Raw genomic sequence first — 20113 nt, forward strand, 5'->3', positions numbered from 1 at the left:
CCTTCTGAAAACCAGGTGACCAAATCTGGGCACAATAGTCCATGTGTGGCCTAATCAAAGCCTTATAAAATGGAACAAGAATCGCCCTACTTCTACACGTCAGTGTCCGCCGCATCATTCCCAAAAGTCTTTGTGTTGTCTTCACAATTTTGGCGATGTGTCCCCTAAATTTTAGATCCTTATCCACTATCACCCCCAGATCTCTTATTTCCTCTACCTCCAACAATATATTCTCACCAAGCATAAATTCTGCATCCCATCTTTGTTTTCCAAATTTTAAAACCTTACATTTTGCAACATTGAACTGGCATCCCCATTTCCGTGCCCAATCACTCAATTTATTCAAGTCTTCTTGCAAGGCCACAACATCCAACGTCTTCACTACTCTTTATGGTTCGTCCCAACTTTGCATCATCTGCAAACAACTGAATATCTCCATCCAAATCTTCGCCAATATCATCAATATACAAGTTAAATAGTAATGGCCCTCAAACAGACCCCTGAGGCGCTCCATTAGTGACTTTCCTTTTCCTGGACATCACACCCCCATACACAACTTGTTGATACCTATCAGATAGCCAGTCTCCAATCCAATGCAGTAATCTAATATCCAACCCCATCTGCTCTAGTTTGACTGTCAACTTATCATGAGGCACTCTATCAAAAGCTTTTGCGAAATCCAAGTATATTACTGTGTATCCTTCTCCTCTGTCCAAGGAAGCAGTCACTTTATTGTAATAAGTAAGTAGATTACTAAAACATGAACTCCCTTTAGCAAATCCATTCTGTCCATCAAAGATTATACCATTGTTGTCAACACAACTCTGGATCCTAGTTCTCACAATCTCCAACAACTTAACCACAACACCTGACACACAGATAGGCCTATAGTGTGATGCTTGAGTTTGATCACCTTCCTTATGAAGTGGCACAATCTTGCCCTCCTTCCACTCTTTAGGGACTTGACCAAGTGCAAGACTCGTATTAAAAAAATATGTCAAAGCAGGTGTCAACTCTCTGGCACATTCTTTCAGAATACGCAGTGATACATTATCAAGTCCCACAGCCTTATTTACATCTAGTTTACTCAACTCCCCAAACACCTCTTGCTCACTTACAGTCAGTCTCTCCTCCACATCATCAACTGCCCTTAATCTCTCCATGAAGTCACCTTCACAAGATTGAAAGATCTTTATGAACTGCTCATTAAGTATCTCCACCACACATTCTGCAACAGCTGTCTTTATACCATTTCCTCCAATCAGTGTCATCCTTCCATAATCATTCTTTCCTTTGCTGGCTACATATCAAAAGAATTCCCTAGGATTCTTTTTGGCTTCATTAGCTAACTGCTGTTCATACCTCTCTTTAGCTACTCTCACCAACCAGGTCACCCACCTTGCCTGGTCTTTGTAGACCTCATGAAATTGGTTACTTCCACTTCTCTTATGCTGCCTCCACAATGCCCTTTTTCTCTGTATCGCATGTTTAATCTCTTTATTCATACATCTCACACCTATCTTATTTAACCTTCTCACCCACTGTATACATTTAGACATTGCATCTACTAAGTAGTTTTTGAAAATCCCCCAAGCTGCATTGATCTCTTTTCCAGCTAACAATTCATTCCATGCTACACCTGCAAGCTATCTCCTGAGCTCTTCATAATCACCCCCCCCTTTGTAGTTCCACATATACCCTTTTTCACAGGTGTCCTTGCGCTGCTGGCAACCATCCAGGTAATCACCTCATGGTTACTTTCACCAACTGGTGGATGATTTGACACCTCATTGATAATTACATCCTCCGATGAGATGACCAAATCCAAGACCCTTAATCCTCGTGTGCCCTCTGTTACATACTGTCTGAGGAAGTTATCCCTCAAAAACTCAAGAAACTCATTTTCTTTACTTCCAGTTGCTATCTCTTCATTCCAGTCTATATTGCCATAATTAAAATCACCCATAATGATCACCCTTTTCTTATTTGCTTGGCTTATTTGACTACACATTTCACTATCACCACCATCCACATTACCAGGTCTATAACAACATCCCACCAAGTATTTGATTCTATTCACCTCTTTCTAATACCATACTGCCTCAAAACCACTGGCCCTATTTCCCTCTTGCATCTCTACCTTGTATGGACATAACTCTTTCTCTATCATCAACAGCACTCCCCCTCCCTTTTTACCCCTTTAATCCTCCCGAAACACATCATACCTTTCCATCTCTATTCCTGTCAGGATGTCGTCCTCATCTAACCATGTCTCACTTATTCCGACAATCTCTGGGTGCACAGACCCAATTAATGCAACCATTTCATTTGCCTTGTTTTATTGTCAGAGGTGGAGGAAATAAGAGATCTTGGGGTGATAGTGTATAAGGGTCTGAAATTTAGGAGGCACATTGCCAAAATTGTGAAGACAACACAAAGACTTCTAGGAATGATGCAGAGGGCACTGACTTGTAGAAGTAGGGAGATTCTTGTTCCATTGTATAAGGCTTTGATTAGGCCACACATGGACTACTGTGCTCAGATTTGGTCACCTTGTTTTCAAAAGGACGAAGAGATGTTGGAAAGAGTCCAGAGGTGACTTACCAAAAAAATTAGGAAAAATTGAGAAGATGCAATTCACAGTCTAGCAGATAGGAAGAGGAGGGAAGATATGATAGAGACCTACTAGTTAGTAAGGGGTTGTTATAGGATCAATGTTGGACAGGTTCTACAGAAAACAGTGGGAGATCAGGGGAGAACCAGAGGTCATCCCTAGAAACTGTATAAAGCGGGTGTGAGCAGGGGAGTGAGAAGGAGGTTTTTTGCATGCAGAATTGTGAATGATTGGAATGCCTTGCCTGAGAGTGTGGTGTCTGCAGAGAATTTGATATGTTTAAAGCATGGTATGATAAAAAGATCTCCTAGATGAGTCTTTGACTTCATGGTGTCTTGGGATGATAATAATAATAATAATAATAATAATAATAATAATAATTTATTTAGTCACCGAAAAGTTTGAGATGTTTGACTGATTCATCTGTTTATCTCTTTTGTAATATCACCGTTGTACTCAATTACTCCTCCTAGGTATGCGAAGTTTTCTACTTGGTCTAGATTCTTACTCATCACCATCATCAAATTCCTGCCATGTACCCTCAAGGGGTGTGCAGGATATGACAGTACTACATGAAAAATTTACATCATTACTAACTTCCTATCTACAATTTTCCTCCAAATCAGTCTGTTACTTGTCAAGACTCCAACATTATTAGATCTTATATTTCTATCGTCTAAGGCACTTTGTACCATATCAATCCACCTATATCTTGGTCTTCCTCTGGGTCGTTTTCCTGCCAACCTGGCAGAGAACACTTGTTTTGCTAATCTTTCGTCTCCCATTCTATTTAAGTGACCATACCACCTGAGATTAGCTCTGCTAAGGCATTCCTGGATGCTGACAATGTCAAGTTCTTTCCTAATATCCTCGTTTTTAATATGATATTGCCATTGATGCCATCTGTTCACGCCTCTAATCTTTCTCAGGACTCTCATATCTGCGGTCTCTAGTCTTTGATCAAGTGTTTTACTTCTGACCCAGCTCTCAGATCCATAGTTAAAACTGGTTTGAACACTGTCTTGTATACAGCTAATTTAGTGTTCCGACTAATTTCTCTCTTATTCCATATGAATTAATCAATTGACTTCCCACCATACCAGCTTTGCTGATTCTGTTGTCTATTTCTATATTTAATTTACCATCTTCAGCAAAAATCGTGCCGAAGTAGCTGAAATATTTTACTTGTTCCACAGGTTATCCATTCACAACACAGTTGACATTTTCAATGATTCTGCCTATTTTCATTGTCTTTGTCTTTTTATTGCTGACCTTCATACCATATCTATTACAACAGCTATTCAATTTAGTCAGAGAATCTTGCAGACATGTAGCGGATTTATTTAGAAGTATAACATCATCTGCATAAAGCAAAGAACTGACATTAACATCTCCAATTTTGATATCAGGTTTAATACCACTTTCCTTCATAATGTGATCCATATAGATAATGAATAACAGAGGGGATAATGTACATCCTTGGCTCACACCAGATTTAACATTAAACCATCTTCCTGTACTTCCTTCAATTCTAACTGCTGACTTACAACTCAAATAAAGACTAAGTATTGCTTGATATAATGCCCCATTGACACCATATAACTGCAGCGTATTGAATAACTTCTCTCTTGGAACCTTGTCATATGCCTTTTGCAAATTGACAAAACTTAAATACAGATCTTTGTTATATTCCCATGCTTTCTCGACTATTTGTCATAAAGTTAGGATCTGATCATGACAGCCTCTATTTGGTCTGAATCCAGCTTGTTCTTCACCAAGCTTTTCTTCCACAATTCTTCTCAACCGTTTCTCAAGTATACTTACATAGTTCTTGCCAGGAAGACTCAGTAGGGAAATACCTCTGTAATTCTCACATTCAGTTTTATTTCCCTTTTTATATATGGGTACTATGAGAGCTCTACTCCAATCATCAGGAATTCGTCCCTCAGTCCAGGCGTTCTGAACTATGCAGTGCAGCCACTGTAAGACTTTTATACCACCATACTTCAGCATTTCTGGTCGAATATCATTTACTCCTGCTGCCTTTCCACATTTCAAGCCTTTGATGGCTTTTTCTACTTCAAGTATGGATATGTATTCCTGACTGCATGCCTGGTCAGTGTTTTTTATCACTGTGCTGTCATCACTGCTTGTTTCATTTAGCAGTTTTTCAAAGTAATTACTCCATACTTCCAGGATATCTTTTTCTCCTGTTTTCATGTCACCTTTATCATCTCTAACTCCTTTTACAGCACTCTTTCCTCCATTCCTAAGCTTCTCCAACAGCCTCCAGAATATTTTGCCACCTTCTTGATATTTATTTTCTATATTCTTGCCAAAGTCCTCCCATGACTTTTGTTTAGCTGGTTTTACACACTGTTTAGCTTTCTTACACATTTGTCTCTGTATTCTGTAAGAGTAAAAGCTGACTTATTTGCCAGGAAGTTTTGATATGCTTTCTTCTTTTCCTTCACTGCCTCTTTAACTTCCTGTGTCCACCAGGGAGTTCTGATTTTTTTATCCTTGCACACAACCTCACCACATTCCTCTCTGGCAGAATCAATCAATGTTTTCTTCAGAGTTTGCCACTGAATCTCCAAGGTTTTATTCCTGTTCTCAAACTCTTTCATTTTCTTTTCAATAATCTTTGTGTATTTTAGTCTACAGTTCACATCTGAGAGCTGCTCAACTTTTATTCGCTTTAAAACTTTCTTACATGTTATTCTTTTCAATATGAAATTCAATTTTATCCTGCTCAAAACTAAATAGTGATCACTTGCAATTTCAAATCTTCTGTACACTCTGGTGTCCTGCACCGGGGAGAAAACATCACTATCAACAATAACATAGTCAATGAGACTTTTCTTATACCTAGCATCTTCTCTCCATGTGAATTTGTGCACATTTTTATGTTGGAACATGGTGTTAGTAATAACCAGTCCATGTCCTGAGCAGAAATCCAATAGGTATTTGGCGTTATTATTAGCTTTGCTCTTTTCTCCAAATTTTCCCAAAATATTGTTGTATGTTTCACAATCATTTCCTACTCTGCTATTTAGATCCCCAACAAGGACCAACTTTTCCTTTTTCATTGTGTCAGTTGCTTTTTCTAAAGCCTCAAAAAATTCCTCCACTTCTACCTTAGTAGAACCTTCTGTGGGACCATAGGCACAAATAAGTCTCATTGTCCAGTTTCCCATTCTCATATTTGCCCACATTACTCTACTTGAGACTGACTTCCATTCAAGAAAATTAGCCTCGTATTTTGTGTTGAATACTATGGCTACTCCTTCTTTTCCTTGATTGTCATTGCCTGAATATAACATTTTGTATTTATTGCTCAGAAAGATCTCGCTGGTTTTGGTCTTTTTTGTTTCAGTCACCCCTGTTATGTCGATCTGGTACTTATCCAATTCCTCAGCTAGCTCCATTTCTTTGCCATTCAGGCTTCTTACGTTGATAGTAGCGATCTTTAACTCTGGTGATATTGAGTTGGGGTTTGTTTTCAGATTTGTTCTACTAGCTGACTTTTCGCTGTTCACCCTGGTTCCCTGGCGAAAACAACGGGGGCCTTATTTAACCGGGTGACGCCCCAGCCGGCATGAAATTTTGTCATGTTGTACCATCATTTTTTATTTTGGTTTAACCAATAAGAATACAATTTGGTCGGCTAAATCCCAAATTGCCAGCCCATCCTCGTTCGTTCAGTATCAAAGTAGATAGCCAACAGGGTGCACCACGAGAAGGTGAGGATTGAACATTAGGTCAGAAGCCCTGGTCGATTCTCCGCATTCCTTTAAAGGCTATGTGGAGGTCTCCTCTCAGTTATACAGCTTTGACCCTTAAGCACCCCTAGATTCTTACTATCAATTTCAATTTTTAGATTGGTGATTTTTAGATTAGATTCTTACTATCAATTTCAATTTTTAGATTGGTGCTTCTTTTCTATTTGCATAATTTTTGTTTTGTCTGTATTTAAGTTTATTTATACCAAATTTTATTTTTTATACTACCAAATTTATATCAAATTCACAACTATACAAATACAGCTCTAAACCATTTCAATTACGATTAATTAGATTTCTAAATAGAATATGGTAAAAAGCAAACATCCCACAAGAATGGAAAGACAGCAATAATCATAACTATATTCAAAAAAGGAAACAGAAAGGATTGCAGAAACTACAGAGGGATATCCTTATTAAATGCATGCTATAAAATATATCTAGATATAATTTAAAGTAAATTAACACCATGGGCCGAGGAAATTGGTGGAGAAGAACAATGTGGCTTTAGGAAAGGAATATCCTGCACAGATTCCACATTTACACTCAAATAAATTATAGAAAAAAGAATAGCATTTAACCTACCAACATATATGGCTTCCCTAAATTATGAGAAAGCATATGATCAAATCAACAGGACAAAATTAATCAATATACTGTATGAACTGAAAGCTCCATCTCCAACCACCAAAGCAATAGCAAATATAATGGAAGAAAGTTATATTAATATTAATAATGAAACAACTGAAAAAATTAAAACAAATATAGGTCTCATTCAGAGAAGTGGATTATCACCAATACTCTTCAATATATATATGGAGAATGGAGAAAAAACAAAATCATAGGAATTAAAATAGGAAATAAAGAATTCACCAGCCTTTTGTATGCTGACAATCAAGTTATTTTTGCAGAAAATGAAGACCAAATCTGCGAACAATAGTCTAAGTGTGGTATGATCAGAGACTTATATAATGGAATGATAACCCTTTTATCTCTGCAGGTCAGTGTAATTCTCATAATTGCAGCAATCCTCTGAGTTACCTTCACTGCCTTTGCAATATGTCCCATAAATTTCAAGTTTCTATCAGTCATCAATTCCAGATCTCTTGTCTCCTCTACTCCCTCCAGTATAACTCCTCCCATAGAATATGTAGCATCCCATCGATGTTTCCCAAACCTCAAGACCTTACATTTTGCTGCATTAAACCAATCCCCCCCCCTTTCATTTGCCCATCTAACTAGCTTATTCAAATCCTCTTGCAGGGCTACCACATTTGCACTATTACTAATAACCCTTTTATCTCTGCAGGTCAGTGTCCTTCTCATTATTGCAGCAATCCTCTGTGTTACCTTCACCACCTTCGCAATATGTCTCCTAAATTTCAGGTTTCTATCAGTCATCAATCCCAGATCTCTTGTCTCCCCTACTTCCTCCAATATAACTCCTCCCATAGAGTATGCAGCATCCCATCGATGTTTCTCAGACCTCAAGACCTCACATTTTGCTGCATTAAACCGAAACCCCCATTCATTTGCCCATCTATCTCGCTTATTCAAATCCTCTTGCAGGGCTACCACATCTGCACTATTACTAATAATTCTTCCCAGCTTTGCATCATCCACAAACAACTGAATATCCCCTTACAATTCACTGACAATGTCATTGATATAAAGGTTAAACAATATAGGTCCCAGTATTGAGCCCTGTGGGACCCCACTTGTAACCCTCTGCCTCCTTAAAACTGTCCCACCATACATAACTCTCTGATACCTATTGGATAGCCCATCCTCACTCCATCCAGACCCATGTGCTGCAACTTAAATATCAGCTTATCATGTGGCACCCTGTCAAATGCTTTCGCTAAGTCTAAGAGAATGGCAGTATATGCCTTTCCCTCATCGAATGCTCTTGTAACTTTATTATAAAAGGCTAGCATATTGCTAAAACAAGTGCGCCCCTTCACAAATCCATTATGACTCTCACAGATAACACCACCCTCATCTGCTCAATGCTGTATACAGTCCCTCACTAATTTCTCCAAAATCTTAACAACCACTGATGACACACAAATTGGCTATAATTAGACATTTCCGGTCTGCTACCGCCCTTATGCAATGGCACTATCTTACCTTCCTTCCATTCCCTGGGCAACTTTCCCGTAGCCAGACTTTCATTAAAAAGCCAGGTCAAAGGAGCTGTCAGTTCTTTAGCACAATCTCTCAAAACTCATGGTGAAATACCATCCAGTCCCATAGCTTTACTGACATCCAGGGTACTCAGTATTTGGAACACACTCTCCTCCTGCACCTCTAAACCTTGAACCTGCCCTATCCCTCTAGTATTAAAATTTACTCCTCCAGGATGAAATACTCCAATAAAGTGTTCATTGAACAATTCCACTATGTCCTCAGCATCAGTCACTCTATTCCCATTTTTATCCCACAATGTTATTCTTCCACAATCATTTATCCTCCTACTGGCTACATAGCTAAAAATTTCCCCAGGATTTTCTTTAGGTCTTAGGGCCAATCTCTTCTCGTATTCCAGTTTCGCCTTCCTTACCATACTAGTCACTCTCCTGTGTCTTATATTCTTCATGCATCTGCTCTTCACTTGTCTCCTTATATCTCTTCCATAGCCTCTTTTTCACATGCAGTTTCTGTTTTAATATTGTTTGTCATCCACTTTACTCCAAATTGTCTCCCCTTTTTCGGTTGTGGAATACAGCTTACCATTGCTGCTAACAAATATTCCTTAACAATTTTCCAAGCACTAATGATATCCCGGCCTTCCAATTCCTCCCTCCATGAAACTTCCCCAAGTTTATGTCTAAGACAGTTCTAATCACCTGCCTTATAATTCCACATACGTTCCCATCTCTTTGATACTCCTGCATGTCTATTCATCTTACAAGTCCAAACCACATGGTCACTCCCTCCAACTGGTGGGAGAGATGTCATTTTAGTTATTATCAACTCTTCTGATGCTATGACCAAATCGAAAACTCTTAAATCTCTTGTTCCCTCTATTACATGTTGCCTAAGACATTTGTCCCTCAAGAATTCTAGAAATTCCATTCCCTTATTTCTATATGCATCTTCCTTTCCCCAATTCATACTGCTGTAGTTAAAATTTCCCATAACAATCATACTTCTTGCACTTGCCAAGCTCTACTGTCTAAACATCTCCTGGTCCCCACCCTCTGTGCTCCTTGATTTGTAGCAACACCCCCACTAAATATCCTGTCTTGCCCACCTCTATTTCACACCGTACACTTTCCAAATCATTAGTGTCACTGCCTTCCAAAGCCTCCACTCTTAGAGGACATAAGTCGTCACTTATCATGAGCAGCACTCCACCACCATGCCCTTTCCCTTCCTATCCTGCCGATAAATGCTGTACCCTGCTACTTCTATTCCTGTTATCATATACTCTTCTGTCAACCATGTCTCAGTGATCCCAATAATCTTTGGCCAGGCTGATGCTATCAGCACCACCAATTCCTCTCCTTTATTCTGGATACTCCTGGCATTAATATAAAGTATAAAAATGCCACTGTTTCTATACCCAGCATTATCACCCTCTAGACTCCACTGGGTTCAGAGTTGCCTGATGTCGTTCCCCTTCTCCCAAGTACCCATTCCCACAAGAGGCCAACCCTGCTACCATCCATCCTGGCCATTCTAGTTTCCCTGCATGGACACAACGACTCATTCAGAACAGCAATCTCTCCAGATGCCTACATCCTTCTTCATTCAAATGCAAGCAGTCTCTCACATACAATTCCTTCCTGTCCTCAAATGCCCTCCATTTATCCACATATTCCAGTTCTCTTCTGACACATTATAGCTATTATGTTATTCAATATTACTGCTCTTCCACTCTTCCTATTCTCTCCTCTTCTGTCATTACCATAACTCTCTCTCATTCCCTCTCTTCTATTGTTCCTATTCTCTTCTCCCATTCCCATAACTCTCTCTCATTCCCTCTCTTCTACTGTTCCTATTCTCTCCTCTTCTATCATTCCCATAATTCTCTCTCACTCCTACTCTGATTTGCCTTGCATTCATCCCACCACTTTCCATTTCAGCTGAAATATTCAGAGTTCATGACAAAATTAAAGAAGTCCACAATGTCAGATGAAAATTTAGAATATAATAGTTCAAAGGTGTCATTTATATAAATATTAGTGAAGAGTGAGGTAATGTTGAAAGTGACCAGTAATTCAGAAGTGAACTCTAGATATTACTGCACATTTGCTCCCACAAATTTAAATGCTTTTTAAAAAAAAATACTGAGGTCCTTCTTCATTACCAAAACTTCAACAACAGATTTTCTATGCCAAAAATTTGTGGAACTTATCATCATCGAATTCCTGGTATGTACACCCACACAGGATCAAGATCAAAGGGTTCATCAATTTACATCTCGATTTGTAGATGAATTTGTTTGCTTTACAGAGATCAAAGAGTGATTTGAAGTTATATCTGTATGTCTGTGTGTGTATGTATGTATACATGTATACACACACATACACATTGCTTCTTGCATTAAATTTTATATCAATACTAATAAGGTTCATCAGACTGCACCTGGGCATGTAGACTACTGAGCACAGATTTCGTCATCTAGTTTTTGTGTTGATACAAAAGTACACAAAACCTCTTCCCACTCTTTCTGCACTAGAAATGGTACAGAGGTAATCAATTTTTAGGTAAAAAATTATTTTTACCAGGAAATTTTAGCTACATTTGGTCTCTTGCATGGTTTCAAGATGAGAGTGGACTGAAGGAATATAAATTACAAAATCTAATAAATACGAGAGCGGAGTGATATGGTCAAAGCATGTTCAGTATCGAGATTAACTCACTAGATATATTGGGAGGATTTTTGAAGTGCATAAAGAGTAAGAATTTTTCTTTTTTATATCAGTTCCAAGTCTTAGTACATTGGTGCCATTTGTAGATAAGTTGTCATGAAGAAAAAAGGAATCTGTTGATATGTGTTTTGAATGAAAAATCATAGTCCTTAGAGACATCTGTGTGAAGAGGATTGATCCGGAGTATAGAGGCAGAAGGTATAAAAGAGAGGATGAGAAGTTGAGTTGATATAGTTAAAGCTGCAATAAACAAATGTTGATCAGCAGCTGGTTTGGTGTGGATCTGAGGAAAAGTGGAGGAATGGTGTTAGCCAGTTCAACAGAACAGTGCCCATGAAAATACCTGGAGAAGGGGCCCAGAATGGTAACAGTATATACTTCTATAAGATAATAAATTTATAGAGAAGGGTCGCCAATTAACTATACTGTCTTCTGAACAGCATTTTCGAGAGGTTTTTGAGAATCAGAGGATATTCTTGAAAACTGCATAAAGGTCTTGCCCAAGGTATAGCAAGGAACTTTTTTTTTTGCATTGAGAGTTCCAAGTCATTGTACAAGGATATTATGAGTGCAAAAAAAGTGAAGAAATTTGAGTCGCATGACAGATGTGAGATTTTAGGATGTGCCTCAGATGATGAATCTTATGATTCTATAGAGGCATAATAGTTATTATTATTATTATGATTCTATTATTATTATTCTCTAATAAAAATAATCAAATTTCTAGCTTACTTTAGTAAAGACATCTAAATAAATAAGAACTTCAAGAAAAATTTATTTTAAAAAAGACTAATAAATTAATTTTAATCATTTTGATACCTCAATTGTATTTAAATACCGAAAACGGCTGGTATTTTCTTCTTCTTCGTATATCAAGGCAGATTTAGGTCCCAAAGTGCAAACAATACCTTTTGCTGAAAGACAGATGCATGAAACAGATTGAATAATTTGTGACGACTCTACACTGGAAATTTTCTTGGAAGCAGACTTTTCTTTGTCTTCTTTATTTGTAGTATCAGGTTTTTCTTTCAGTTTTTCTTCTTCAGGTGATGCTCTTAAAAAATAAAATAAAATAAATTACAATGGCAAGGAACACTTTGTTACAAATATGCATTTAATGATTTAATTCACAAAATTATTATAAGATAATGAGAATGGAAATTAATTTCTTATTTTATTCTTATTGTAACAGCAAGTAATTAATTCAATTTGAATGAAATAACTGCAGCAGAACTATATATTATTATTATTATTATTTGACACCTCCAGGGAGTCAAAAGACTTGTCGAGGGAGAGTGTGCCAACAGCATCGAACGATTGGCCCCCTTCCAACTATATTAATTCTTCTATTATTTGTAACACCTTTATACAGTTTTCAAGAAAATCCTCTGATTCTCAAAAACCTCTCTAAAATGCTGTCAAGAAGGCAATGCAGTTAATTGGTAGGGACCCTTCTGTTATAAATTTACTATCTTATAGATGTATATACTGTTACCACCATGTGTCTCCTCTACAATTATTTTCATGGACAATGTTCTGCTGAACTGGCAGACACCATTCCTCCACTTTTCTTCAAATCCATACCAAACCAGCTGCTGGTCAACATTTGTTTAGTGCAGATTCAAAGATATAAACACAACTTCTCATTCTCACTTTCATATACTTTCTACCTTTGGAACAACCTTCTCCACATAGTCGTCTGTCAGGAGATGATATGTTGTACAAAAAACATATCAACAGATTCCTTCTTTCTTTTTTGACAACTTGTCCAGAAATGGCACTAATGTACTATAGGACTTGAAACTGATATAAAAAAAAAAATTCTTACTCCTTATTATTATTTTTTATTATTATTATTATTATTAAACAAGACCTCATGGAGTCAAAGACTCATCTGGGAGGTCCTTTTATCACACACACACATCTCATCATACCATGTCTTAAACACACTCAAACTCCTTGCAGACACCACACTCTCAAGGCAAGGCATTCCAATCATTCACAACTCTGCACGTAAAAAACCTGCCTCTCACTCCCCTACTCACACCCTCTTTATACAGTTTCCAAGGATGACCTCTGGTTCTCCCCCTGATCTCCCACTATTCTCTGTAGAACTTCTCCACCATTGATCTTATAACAACCCCTTACCAGCTTGTAGGTGTCTCTATCATATCTCTCCTCTTCCTTCTCTGCACCAGACTCTGCAAATTACATCTTCTCAATCTTTCCTCATACTCAACATTCCAGAGGTCAGAAACTACCTTAGTCAGTTGCCTTTGGACCCTTTCCAACATCTCTTCATCCTTCTGAAAACCCAATGACCAAATCTGGGCACAATAGTCCATGTGTGGCCTAATCAAAGCCTTATACAATGGAACAAACATCTCCCTACTTCTACATGTCAGTGTCCTCTGCATCATTCCCAGAAGTCTTTGTGTTGTCTTCACAATTTTGGCAATGTGTCCCCTAAATTTTAGATCCTTATCCACTATCACCCCCAGATCTCTTATTTCCTCTATTTCCAACAATATATTCTCACCAAGCATAAATTCTGCATCCCATCTTTGTTTTCCAAATTTTAAAACCTTACATTTTGCAACATTGAACTCACATCCCCATTTGCTTGCCCAATCACTCAATTTATTCAAGTCTTCTTGCAAGGCCACAACATCTTCACTACTCTTTATGGTTCATCCCAACTTTGCATCATCTGCAAACAACTGAATATCTCCATCCAAATCTTCGCCAATATCATTAATATACAAGTTAAATAGTAATGGCTCTCAAACAGACCTGTGAGGCACTGCATTAGTGACTTTCCTTTTCCTGGACATCACACCCCCATACACAACTTGTTGATACCTATCAGATAGCTAGTCTCCAATCCAATGCACTAATCTAATATCCAACCCCATCTGCTCTAGTTTGACTGTCAACTTATCATGAGGTACTCTATCAAAAGCTTTTGTGAAATCCAAGTATATTACTGTGTATCCTTCTCCTCTGTCCAAGGAAGCAGTCACTTTATTGTAATAAGTAAGTAGATTACTAAAACATGAACTCCCTTTAGCAAATCCATACTGTCCATCAAAGATTATACCATTGCTGTCTACCCAACTCTGGATCCTAGTTCTCACAAGCTTCTCCAACAACTTAACCACAACACCTGACACACAGATAGGCCTATAGTTTGATGCTTGAGTTCGATCACCTCCTTTATGTAGTGGCACAATCTTGCCCTCCTTCCACTCTTTAGGAACTTGACCAAGTGCAAGACTCGTATTAAAAAAATATGTCAAGGCAGGTGTCAACTCTCTGGCACATTCTTTCAGAATATGCGGTGTTATATTATCAAGTCCCACAGCCTTATTTATATCTAGTTTACTCAATTCCCCAAACACCTCTTGCTCACTTACAGTCAGTCTCTCCTCCACATCATCAACTGCCCTTAATCTCTCCATGAAGTCACCTTCACAAGATTGAAAGATCTTTATGAACTGCTCATTAAGTATCTCCACCACACATTCTGCAACAGCTGTCTTTATACCATTTCCTCCAATCAGTGTCATCCTTCCATAATCATTCTTTCCTTTGCTGGCTACATATCAAAAGAACTCCCTAGGATTCTTTTTGGCTTCATTAGCTAACTGCTATTCATACCTCTCTTTAGCTACTCTCACCAACCAAGTCACCCGTCTTGCCTGGTCTTTGTAGACCTCATGAAATTGGTTACTTCCACTTCTCTTATGCTGCCTCCACAATGCCCTTTTTCTCTGTATCGCATGTTTAATCTCTTTATTCATACATCTCACACCTACCTTATTTAACCTTCTCACCCATGGTATACATTTAGACATTGCATCTACTAAATAGTTTTTGAAAATCCCCCAAGCTGCATTGATCTCTTTTCCAGCTAACTCCTCATTCCATGCTACACCTGCAAGCTGCCTCCTGAGCTCTTCATAATCACCCCCCCCCCTTGTAGTTCCACATATACCCTTTTTTCACAGGGGGTCCTTGCACTTCTGGCAACCACCCAGGTAATCACCTCATGGTCACTTTCACCAATTGGTGGATGATTTGTCACCTTATTTATAATTACATCCTCTGATGAGATGACCAAATCCAAGACCCTTAATCCTCGTGTGCCCTCTGTTACATACTGTCTGAGGTAGTTATCCCTCAAAAACTCAAGAAACTCATTTTCTTTACTTCCAGTTGCTATCTCTTCATTCCAGTCTATATTGCCATAATTAAAATCACCCATAATGATCACCCTTTTCTTATTTGCTTGGCTTATTTGACTATACATTTCACTATCACCACCATCCACATTACCAGGTCTATAACAACATCCCACCAAGTATTTGATTCTATTCACCTCTATCTCACACCATACTGCCTCAAAACCACTGGCCCCATTTCCCTCTTGCATCTCTACCTTGTATGGACATAACTCTTTCTCTATCATCAATAGCACTTCCCCCCATCCCTTTTTACCCCTTCTATCCTCACGAAACACATCATACCTTTCCATCTCTATTCCTGTCAGGATGTCGTCCTCATCTAACCATGTCACACTTATTCCGACAATCTTTGGGTGAACAGATGCAATTAGTGCAACCATTTCATCCGCCTTGTTTCTTATACTTCTAGCATTGGTATACAAACACAACAGCTCATTTCTGTATCTACAGGCTAGTTCCACTGATACCACTCACTCGATGTGATCTCTCCATGCTGGACTGGGGCCATTTCCCTTTCCAATGCTAGAAGTATAAGAAACAAGGCGGATGAAATGGTTGCACTAATTGCGTCCGTGCACCCAGAGATTGTCGGAATAAGTGAGACATGGTTAGATGAGGATGACATCCTGACAGGAATAGAGATGGAAAGGTATGATGTGTTTCGTGAGGATAGAAGGGGTAAAAAGGGAGGGGGAGTGCTATTGATGATAGAGAAAGAGTTATGTCCATACAAGGTAGAGATGCAAGAGGGAAATGGGGCCAGTGGTTTTGAGGCAGTATGGTGTGAGATAGAGGTGAATAGAATCAAATACTTGGTGGGATGTTGTTATAGACCTGGTAATGTGGATGGTGGTGATAGTGAAATGTATAGTCAAATAAGCCAAGCAAATAAGAAAAGGGTGATCATTATGGGTGATTTTAATTATGGCAATATAGACTGGAATGAAGAGATAGCGACTGGAAGTAAAGAAAATGAGTTTCTTGAGTTTTTGAGGGATAACTACCTCAGACAGTATGTAACAGAGGGCACAAGAGGATTAAGGGTCTTGGATTTAGTCATCTCATCGGAGGATGTAATTATCAATGAGGTGTCAAATCATCCACCAATTGGTGAAAGTGACCATGAGGTGATTACTTGGGTGGTTGCCAGCAGTGCAAGGACCCCTGTGAAAAAAGGGTATATGTGGAACTACAAGGGGAGTGATTATGAAGAGCTCAGGAGACAGCTTGCAGGTGTAGCATGGAATGAGGAGTTAGCTGGAAAAGAGATCAATGCAGCTTGGGGGATTTTCAAAAAATATTTAGTGGATGCAATGTCTAAATGAATACCACGGGTGAGAAGGTTAAATAAGTTAGGTGTGAGATGGATGAATAAAGAGATTAAGCATGCAATACAGAGAAAAAGGGCACTGTGGAGGCAGCATAAGAGAAGTGGAAGTAACCAATTTCATGAGTTCTACAAAGATCAGGGAAGGAGAGTAACTTGGTTGGTGAGAGTAGCTAAAGAGAGGTATGAACAGCAGTTAGCTAATGAAGCTAAAAAGAATCCTAGGGAGTTCTTTCGATATGTAGCCAGCAAAAGAAAGAATGATTATGGAAGGATGACAATGATTGGAGGAAATGGTATAAAGACAGCTGTTGCAGAATGTGTGGTGGAGATACTTAATGAGCAGTTCATAAAGATCTTTCAATCTTGTGAATGTGACTTCATGGAGAGATTAAGAGCAGTTGATGATGGGGAGGAGAGACTGACTGTAAGTGAGCAAGAGGTGTTTGGGGAGTTGAGTAAACTAGATGTAAATAAGGCTGTGGGACTTGATAATATATCACCGCGTATTCTGAAGAAATGTGCCAGAGTGTTGACACCTGCCTTGACATATTTTTTTAATACGAGTCTTGCACTTGGTCAAGTCCCTAAAGAGTGGAAGGAGGGCAAGATTGTGCCACTTCATAAAGGATGTGATCGAACTCAAGCATCAAACTATAGGCCTATCTGTGTGTCAGGTGTTGTGGTTAAGTTGTTGGAGAAGCTTGTGAGAACTAGGATCCAGAGTTGGGTTGACAACAATGGTATAATCTTTGATGGACAGCATGGATTTGCTAAAGGGAGGTCGTGTTTTAGTAATCTACTTACTTATTACAATAAAGTGACTGCTTCCTTGGACAGAGGAGAAGGATACACAGTAATATACTTGGATTTTGCAAAAGCTTTTGATAGAGTACCTCATGATAAGTTGACAGTCAAACTAGAGCAGATGGGGTTGGATATTAGATTAGTGCATTGGATTGGAGACTGGCTATCTGATAGGTATCAACAAGTTGTGTATGGGGGTGCAATATCCGGGAAAAGGAAAGTCACTAGTGGAGTGCCTCAGGGATCTGTTTTAGGGCCATTACTATTTAACTTGTATATTAATGATATTGGCGAAGATTTGGATGGAGATATTCAGTTGTTTGCAGATGATGCAAAGTTGGGACGAACCATAAAGAGTAGTGAAGATGTTGTGGCCTTGAAGAAGACTTGAATAAATTGAGTGATTGGGCAAGCAAATGGGGATGCGAGTTCAATGTTGCAAAATGTAAGGTTTTAAAATTTGGAAAACAAAGATGGGATGCAGAATTTATGCTTGGTGAGAATATATTGTTGGAAGTAGAGGAAATAAGAGATCTGGAAGTGATAGTGGATAAGGATCTAAAATTTAGGGGACACATCGCCAAAATTGTGAAGACAACACAAAGACTTCTGAGAATGATGAGGAAGACACTGACGTGTAGAAGTAGGGAGATTCTTGTTCCATTGTATAAGGCTTTGGTTAGGCCACACATGGACTATTGTGCCCAGATTTGGTCACCTGGTTTTCAGAAGGATGAAGAGATGTTGGAAAGGGTGCAAAGGCGACTGACTAAGGTAGTTTCTGACCTCTGGAATGTCGAGTATGAGGAAAGATTGAAAAGATGTAATTTGCAGAGTCTAGTGGAGAGAAGGAAGAGGGGAGATATGATAGTGACCTACAAGTTGGTAAGGGGTTGTTATAGGATCAATGGTGGTGAAGTTCTACAGAGAATAGTGGGAGATCAGGGGAGAACCAGAGGTCATACCTGGAAACTGTATAAAGAGGGTGTGAGTAGGGGAGTGAGAGGCAGGTTTTTTCGTGCAGAGTTGTGAATGATTGGAATGCCTTGCCTGAGAGTGTGGTGTCTGCAAGGAGTTTGAATGTGTTTAAGACCCGGTATGATGAGATGTGTGTGAGATAAAAGGACCTCCTAGATGAGTCTTTGACTCCATGAGGTCTTGTTTTAATAATAATAATAATAATAATTTTAGAACCCTTTGCAATTCCATCTATTTCCTCTCGATCCCTGGTCATCCCATTTCTTTCCTGCCTACACATGCTCTCACCTCCTCTTGGAGCATCCACCTTTCTCACACTGTGTACCCCTGTCCACCCTGAGCCTCCCCATTTCCCTGCTCCTCTTGCAGACCCATTCTCTCATTTTATATACTCATACCACTCACTTCCCCATTCATATCCACTTCTTCAATCTCTCCTGTCTTACTCTCCTGCTCTTCCACATCACTCCCCTCTCGATCTGATTCATTCTCTCTATTCACTTCTCTACCTTCCAGCAGCAGTCTCTCCAAGCGACTCACACCATAACCACTCAAATGCAGTCCATCGCTCCCATACAGCTCACTTCATCCCTCAAACTCATTCCACACATTAACAAACTGTACTCCCATCTCCTCACACATTTCAGCCAGAATATCATTCATAATCCTTGCTCTCTGCCTCATTTCACCACAATCATACCTAGGCAACACACTGACTACCCTTCCTGTTACACTAATCTCTTTTATCTTTCCAAGCAGCCTCCTGATATTGATTTTGACATGCTCTTTGTTCTCTCTCAAATCATTTGTTCCAATTAATAGTATTAACTCTTTTGCTCGCTCCCACCTCATATCCAATGTCTCAATCACTCTACTCATTTTTACGGCCTGGAAAACATACCTTGTGCATTTTATCCTCTAGCACACTTTTAATAATGGAGTCGCCATACAATGCCACTCACTCATCTTTCGTTAACTCTTTCATGCCATCATGATTTATTTTAATAGTTTTGACCTGAATTCTTTTAATTTAATTTCTTGCCTCATCCAATCCAATTCACTTTCCGAATCTCGCGACACATTCTCTCTATCACTAAATCTTTCTAACTTTCTAACTCTCGACCCCCCCTTCTCACTTTCCCTCTCATTCATCCTTCTTTGTTTCTGTACTTTCGGACTACCATGCGTCCAACTTTTGCTATCATTCTTCTCACTTTTACTGTCATTCATCTTACTTTCAGTCCAACATATATACAAAATATACATTATACAAAAATTCTCCTGATATATACTGTAGATCTAATATACAGTGTAACCTCGATTGTTGAACTTAATTCGTTCCCAAAGGCTGTTCGAAAACCGAATTATTCGAAAACTGGAACCATTTTCCCATAAGAATTAATGTAAAATGGATTAATCCGTTCCTGAACCCCAGATGATTGTTTATTTAAACCTTTACAACAGTACTTCATGCA

The 20113-nt window shown here is 38.8% G+C and overlaps 1 protein-coding gene across 1 annotated transcript in view; it reads right to left on the reverse strand.

The window, feature by feature from the left end:
* The window catches only part of tous (testes of unusual size), a 196028-nt gene that overhangs the window by 168339 nt on the left and 7576 nt on the right, over nt 1-20113 (reverse strand). The window contains exon 3 of the mRNA XM_090411201.1: nt 12099-12333. Within this exon, the coding sequence (XP_090267327.1) occupies nt 12099-12333 (235 nt within the window). The remainder of the gene's footprint in view (nt 1-12098; nt 12334-20113) is intronic.

Source organism: Typopeltis vanoorti, chromosome 21, assembly GCF_054136105.1.
Source record: "Typopeltis vanoorti isolate ZY-2024b chromosome 21, IOZ_Tvanoo_1.0, whole genome shotgun sequence".
NCBI lineage: Eukaryota > Metazoa > Arthropoda > Arachnida > Uropygi > Thelyphonidae > Typopeltis > Typopeltis vanoorti.